Source organism: Rosa rugosa, chromosome 3, assembly GCF_958449725.1.
Source record: "Rosa rugosa chromosome 3, drRosRugo1.1, whole genome shotgun sequence".
Taxonomy (NCBI): domain Eukaryota; kingdom Viridiplantae; phylum Streptophyta; class Magnoliopsida; order Rosales; family Rosaceae; genus Rosa; species Rosa rugosa.
Window position 1 is genome coordinate 19,246,968 of NC_084822.1, and position 7,784 is coordinate 19,254,751.

Here is a 7,784-nt window from a genome sequence, read left to right on the forward strand (position 1 = left end):
TGGATTGTGGGAAATGAGATGCAAGAAAAACAACAATTTGTTGCCTAGTGAGTTGTTGCACAAACTTTATTGTCGTAATAATCCTTAGAAATTAATGGAACTATTCATTACAGTGGAAACTGTTTATGTGTGAAACACTGCGACGATATTTTCTTTTCCAAAAAATAACTATACATTTACAAAAAGCACTTAACCATCTAATTCTATCAAATAAATAAACAGTTTGTCAGGATGATTTTAGCATCAATCATTTGATTTATAATTTTGCAAAAATGATTTTTGAAGACTAACTTATCAAACAATCGAACTTTCAGATTATAAAAATTTATCACGAGACAGAATGAATCATCAAGCTAGTTCATTCAAAAAGTAACCATAGAATTCTTCATTTAGTTATCAAAGTATTTTGAAGGGTTTATTTTGGTGCTTTTGGTCAATGACCCTTTTTTTTATGGGTCCTCTGTTTTCGATTTTCGTACCTATTGTTTGCTGATAAGGAACCTAACATTGACCTCCAACTTTGATCGATCGAGAGATTGAGTGTAGAAACATCTATTGGCGAAGAAGAACTGAGATGGATTCCAGTTATGAACACTAGCTTGTGAGAAATCATATCCTATTGTAAAAACATTCATCCCTACCTCCTATTGATAACAATTATCAATTCATTGTACAGACGAATTGCTAACATTTTTGGATGGGACAGTACAAAAAGGGATGCTATATGCAGCCAGACTGAGACCACCAAGCCTGCAGCCAAGCTCGATCTTTTCTTCATCCATGTTCTCTAGATTCAACAAGCTGAGGAAGTATATACGTACACTTGATGTTTAATAGTCGTAATAGTCAAATGTACACTTCTGCAATTATAAAGTTTGTTTGCTTCTCTAACACAAGAACAAGCTTTAGATGATCAGTTTGATAGGTATAAAATATATCACCCAAGTAGCACACAATACACACACGTCTATTATTAAAAAAGAAGAAACCAAAACAACTTCGAAACCGAAGATTATCGAAATCGCAACCGATGGTCATTCGTCAGCTGCGACTTCTCAACACATTCAAGGAAACAGATTTTTTTTCCCATTCAAGTTCCCATTTGGGATCCGACAATACATACAAACCAAGCCGTTGATACTCTCCCCACATACCGAAGCAGGGGAGTCCCCTGAAAAAGGGGGATGAAGAGAGGGTTTCGAATAAGGGAATGCCACAACTTGCACACGCTTGGAAACCTTAAAAGGGACTTGACAGGTAGCCTTGGGAATATCTGAAAGCACAAGATTTCGAGGATGGGGTCGTCATGACGTATTGTTGTTGTTGTTGCTGCTGCTATTGTGGCGCTTGAAGTTTTGGTAGGCGTGGATAAAAGAGAAGGTTGCGGGTGAGAGAGGACCAAGACTTGCATACACACCTGCAACTCATTACATCCTTGATCGCTAGCCTAGCCTTGACAATATCTTAAAGTATAAAATTTCGGAAGGGAGCTGGGGGATATTAGCTTCGATGTTTGTGTTCTGTTCTGCCTGCAGATGTTCCATGCTTAGTGGAGAATGAAATATTGAGGATTATACTGAAAGACGAACAAGAGAGTCTATCCACCCAATTTAATTGTATTGTGATATCGATTGAAGGTATTAATGACAAGGCATATGGGTTTTCTTGGTCTGCAAGCTAGGTTTCTTAATTATTTCTGAAGTAGGTATTGAATAACTTTAATACACAAGTCGTATTAATTTAACTTATCCTTAAGAAGAGCTCCACAAATCTCGGAGGAAAAAGAAAAGCAGTTTTGGTGCGCCTAGGGTTTGCAAGATGTTCCTGCGAAGGCCTCTGGTCTTGGCGAGGTAGGGTACAAGGTCGCTGCCGTAGAATGTGTGGGGTGAGAAGTTATCATTTCCTTCTTTTTCTGAATTTTTATTTTCATTTATATTTTGTTATTTACCATAATATTCCTCATATATTAAAGAATATTTTAAATTAATCTATAGTTTAAGGATACTTATGTTATTTCACACCCACTTTGGCTGATAAATTGAGTTCTCTTAATAATAGTATAGATATATAAAATTAATTTAGTTTAATACGATTTTTCAGAAATTACATACACGGCTCCAAAACTAGCATTATATACCGCAAGTTTAACAAAGAACAAGTAATACAAGTTGCGATATAACACAAATACTTATGGTCAGTGATGCATGCCACGCCCAATAAAGGGCAGCTCGAACGTTTCACAAAAAAAAAAAAACAAAAGAAAGGAGGGGGGGGGGCGGGGCCAACTCGAACACGAAAGGGCATTAAAGGTCCATGCCCACCCAGTAGATGGGCCTGTTGACCTGTTCCACATAGCTAAAATAAAATAAACTCATAAATAGCGAGCCCAAAGCCCAAAGAAGGGAGGGTAGTTGGGGATATATCTCTTCTACTATAATTGGAGGCCCTCTTTTGGTGTCAAAGGATTCACCAAATTTTGAAAGTGCCTATAATACCCTTCAATAACATAATTATTAAATTAAGTTAATAAAATATAAATAAATAAAAGAGTAAATTGAAAAAAATACCAAAACCACCACTATTCTATGTCTAAAAAATAAATAACCACTATTTTTTTTAATTGATCTATTTTCCATTAATATCACATCACCCGCGAAAAACGCGGGCACGTTGCTAGTACATATAAAGAGGTCGGATAGGCATCGCCGAAACCCTCTGCTCGAAGCTCCACGGATCGAGTTGTTCGTCAGGTTAGATTTACCCTAGAATTCCATAGATGGGGAAAGAGTGGTTTTTATATGTGGTGACAGATATTGGAGTACATCGTCTGAAACTGGATATCCGAAAACTGAGAAACGGAAACAGAATTCCAAAGCTGAATCAGCGTCCACCGGTAGAGTTTGAAGATCTGGAGCTCCTTTCGCCTGATGGTAAGTTTCCATATTATACGCAACACATAATTGTGGGTTCTCAAGTATATTTGGTGGGGGGTTATTATTCTAACGATGAACCCAACATATCTGATGCTTATGCCATTAACCCTAACACCACATGTGTTACCTCCGCTGCCTTTCCTTATGACTATCCCGACTTGTTGTCTGCCCTGAGCAAATCCAGTGCTACCTTGTTTCAAGTTGGGTCTTCATTTTATATTCTGGACGCATCACAGGGCATCACCTTTTATGTGCTTGAACCCAAAGGAACTGACGGATGCACCAAAAGAATCCTACCTAATCCGCCCGTTTCCAGAGTGTCGAACCACACTAGTTGGGGACACAAGATCCATATTACTACTCTCGGCATTCCATTCACTAGTCGCGGCGCTTCATACACCTTTGACTTGTGCAAAGAAAAATGGGATAAATGGCCTGATCAATTTAGAGCCGCTGTTGAATATAAAGGTTTTTTTATTGGCCTCTTACCTACTGGACTACTTGTTTGTTCTCGGATGGATTCCAATGGAAATCCTGAGCGCCCACTTAAGGTGCTACATGACCTGTTTGACATCTTCAATCTCAAGGGTCCCTATTTTTTAGAGTTGGATCAAGTTTTTATGGGCTTATTTGACGATGGTGAGGACAACTTTATCTGGTTAGTAAATTCTTTTGAGGGTGTTGAAGCGGATCTACATTGCCATATGCCTTTTTTGCTGTTCCGAGTTTTCATTGAAAATGACCCTGATGACAATTCAGTCCTCTCCGCAGTCCTTGAAGCTGCAGAATACTATGATTTCTTCGAGGACAATGTGTTCTGTACGGCTTTTGCATGTGCCAACATAAACTAAACTAGTGTACACAAATCTGTTAGTCCATCCTCATCATTGCCATTGACATTGCCAAACAAGAGAAAAAGACGTGGAGAATGAGGTATGATCATAGTAAAAGGACCAGACGCTAAAACTTTCATGCTTCAATATATATATACTTGTTCACTGTTTGTTTGCCTCTATTATTGGTGTTTCATTGTGCTACATTGTTATTCGAGTTTTCTGGTTTTTCCATGCCAAATTGCATTTGCATAACACCAATTAGAGATGTTTTTTGTGTAACTATATTGATTATTACAGTACATCCAATACCTGAATCTGTTGATCAATTCTTTTGAGGGAAGGGATTAGGGTATATGTGACCTTATTTCTGTTTTATCAATTGTCTTTGTAGCTAGTTTGGGTAACTTTTACATTTGATATGTTTAGTACTGTTATCTGTTTACTCATATTCTTTTCATTTAAATTGGGAACAGGTACATTCTATGGACAGCTTGCAAAGCCACCACCCCTCTCCCTGCTGTTCTTCAAAGAGCTCCCTCGCCCTCCAGATTATTGTGTTCGCCAGGACTTTTGTTGTTTGGTTTTTAACTTCCTTCGTACTGCAGTTTCTGCTTGTTCTTTCTATGTTGTACTTAGTGGCTTTTGCCTTTCTTAAATGAATTTTCCAGATCATAAAAATAAAATAAAAACATTCTAAGGACAGCAGCATGACTTATTTATTTATTTATTTATCCTTGCTTATCAAGTATTTACTTGCTTATAGTAGAGAGTACATTTCGAAGCTTGAAAATGAAGTCACAGAATCTCAGAATATGATGCAGAAAATCATTAGTGCCATGTAGGCAATAATGTCATTTATGCATCGGACGAACAGACAAATATGGGAATATGAGTATAGCTTGGCTAGGTGTCACGGGCCGAACTTTGCAGTGCGCAAAGCGGACCGTGCGGCACTTGCTAGCAAGCAAGTCAGCCAAGTGAGTACCTTGCAAGGAACAATGAAAGCCACACGATATTAAAATAGTGCTAGTGACAAGCAAGAACACAATTATATGAATGTTGGGCAACCACGAAGAACAATGAATAATCGAAAGGAAAGATCAAAGAGCAATCTCACGGGACACAGATGATTGAATAATTCCTCTTTTATTGATGGTAAGATGGCAAGGGAGGCAAAAGTACATATGCTTACCTATACTAGTTCCGTAGTCCAAACTATGCTGACTAGGAACCCCTCTCTAAAGAGCATATCTGCCTTACATGAACATGGCAGGAGGAAACATGAAAAAGGCCAAGGAGACTAAATGCTAAATAAAATAAATTACATAATTTGAAAATTACCAAAACATCCCTAGCTAGCACACAAGCAAACCAACCAAAGGCTTGACTAATGACCCTGGACAAGGTTGCTGGCGGCATTACAAGTGCGGCCCCTAACATCCTCCCCCACTTAAGCTGTCGGCGCTCTCGACGACGGCTTTGGTCTTGAAGTCTTCAATCTTCTGCTAGAACTTCTTCTTCAGGGCTTCAGCATTCTCCCAACTGGTTTCTTCATCTCCAAGACCCTTCCACTTGACCAGGAACTGCTGGCATGGGCGCTTTGATACTCTGATCACTCTTTCTGCTAGGATCTCCTCCACTTCTTTCGGCTTGGGTGGTCTGATGTCGACGTGCTCCCAAACAGGCTGGTTGCGTGCTTGATCTTCAAGGTTTGACTGGTGCGGCTTGAGGTTGCTGACGTGGAAGACGGGGTGAACTCTCATCCAGGCGGGAATATCGACTTTGTAGGAGCATTTCCCCACTTTAGAAATGATGGGGAGTGGTCCTTCATACTTTCTGAATAGTCGCTTGTCTCTGGAGCGCAGGAACCTAAGTTGTTCCGGAAGCAGCTTGACAAGAACCATGTCTCCTACTGTAAACTCCCTGGGCTTGCGGCCTTGATCTGCCCACTTCTTCATTCTCCCCGCCGTTTTCTCCAGGTAGGCTTGAGCAAACTCGGCATTGGTCTTCCACTCTTTTGTGAAGTTGAAAGCACGCGGATTTGCCCCTTTGTAGACTTCTTGCACAGTATGAGGCAAGAGAGGCTGTTGGCCAGTGACAATTTCAAAAGCACTCTTGTTGGTGGATGAGCTCTTCTTCGAGTTGAAACAAAATTGTGCAACATCTAGCAATTGCGCCCAATTCTGTTGATTGGCATGAACAAAATGGCGCAAGTATTCCTCCAACATCCCGTTGAACCTTTCTGTTTGCCCATCAGTATGTGGGTGATAACTTGAAGATATGTTGAGCTCAGACCCGAGCAACTTGAATAGCTCGGTCTAAAATGTTCCCGTGAACCTAGTGTCCCGATCGCTGACAATGTTCTGAGGCACACCCCAATACTTCACCACGTGCTTGAAGAAGAGGCTTGCTGTATCTTCCGCTGAGCAATACTTTGGGGTTGGCACAAAGGTGGCATACTTCGAAAACCTGTCAACCACCACCAAGATACCTGATAAGTCTCCCACCTTCGGGAGGTTAGTAATAAAGTCAAGGGAGACACTCTCCCACGGGCGAGTCGGAATAGACAGTGGTTCCAATAGCCCTGGAGTCTTTTGACGCTCAATCTTGTCTTGCTGTCATGTTAAGCAAGTCTTGGTGTATTCCGTGACATCGTCCCGCATCTGGGGCCAATAGTAACCCTGCTTGAGGAGAGCGTAGGTTCTCTGCCATCCAGGGTGACCTGCCCACAGGGTGTCTTGACACTCCCTCATGAGCATTCTTCGTAGTCCGTCAGCTCGCGGAACAAACACTCATCCTCCTTTGGCCATCAATATGCCATCCTCCATCCAAAACCGACGGCTCTTCCTTTCCTTCACCTTTTTTATGAGGGATTGCGCCATGGGATCCTTCTCCAAACTCTCCTTGATACGTTGCTTGATGTCCGTGGCAATGATACTGCTCGACAAAGCGGCCAACACCTTGAGGGTGGCAAGGTCGGCCTTGCCACTCAAAGCATCAGCAACTTGGTTTGTGTGCCCCGCCTTGTGTTCGAACTGGAAGTCGAACTCTGCGAGAAACTCTTGCCATCGAGCTTGCTTTGGAGTTAGATTTGGCTGGGTCAGAAAGTGGCTGACGGCAGAATTTTCTGTCTTCACAAGGAACTTTGACCCCAACAAATAGTGTCGCCACATCCTCAAACAGTGAATCACGGCTAGCAACTCTTTCTCTTGAGCCGTGTACTGCCTCTCAGCTTCCGAGAGTTTATGACTTTCATACGCAACAGGATGCCCCCGTTGCAGCAGGACACCTCCTAAGGCAAAGTCAGAAGCATCTGTCTGGACTTCAAATGGCTGATTCAGGTCGGGTAAGGCAAGGACCGGATCTTCCATCACGACCTTCTTCAAATCTTGAAAGGCCTTCTCACAATCACTACTCCAGTCCCATGTCACTCCCTTCTTCAAGAGCTCAGTTAAGGGGGTTGTCTTCTTTGAGTAGTTCTCAATGAAACGTTGGTAGTAATTAGCCAGCCCAAGAAAAGAACGTAGCTCTTTCACATCCTTGGGGTTTCGCCACTCCTTTATGGCTTCTAGTTTCTCCATATCCATCCTGATTTGACCCCTTTCAATAACGTGACCTAGAAACTTGATGGTCACTTGCGCGAAGGAGCACTTCTCGCGCTTGACATACAACTGATTGTCCCGCAACCGTTGGAACACCAGCTTTAGGTGCTCTACGTGTTCTTCTAGGGTAGAGTTGTACACCACAATGTCATCCAGATAGACCACCACGAACTTGTCTAAGTACTCGTGGAAGACTTGGTTCATCAAAGTGCAGAATGTGGCTGGCGCATTGGTCAACCCAAACGGCATCACCAGGAACTCAAAGGCGCCATAACGGGTGACACATGCGGTCTTGGGTTCATCGCCTTCTGCAATGCGAACTTGATAGTACCCCGAGCGGAGGTCTAGCTTTGTGAAATACTTGGCACCACTGAGTTGGTCAGACAGATCTGCAATCAGAGGAATCGGGTACT

The 7,784-nt window shown here is 41.9% G+C and overlaps 1 protein-coding gene across 1 annotated transcript; it reads left to right on the plus strand.

Moving 5' to 3' along the window:
* The first annotated feature begins 2,751 nt into the window (after positions 1-2,751).
* LOC133735943 (uncharacterized) lies at positions 2,752-4,431 on the plus strand. The gene is made up of 2 exons (XM_062163384.1): positions 2,752-3,866; positions 4,243-4,431. Exon 1 carries the CDS (start codon positions 2,777-2,779, stop codon positions 3,782-3,784), a length of 1,008 nt encoding a protein of 335 aa, XP_062019368.1. The 5' UTR covers positions 2,752-2,776; the 3' UTR covers positions 3,785-3,866; positions 4,243-4,431.
* The last annotated feature ends 3,353 nt before the right edge of the window (positions 4,432-7,784 follow it).

Bases quoted from the DNA above. Each gene is read 5' to 3' on its own strand.
- LOC133735943 (XM_062163384.1), top strand. From the start codon at position 2,777: ATGGGGAAAGAGTGGTTTTTATATGTGGTGACAGATATTGGAGTACAT.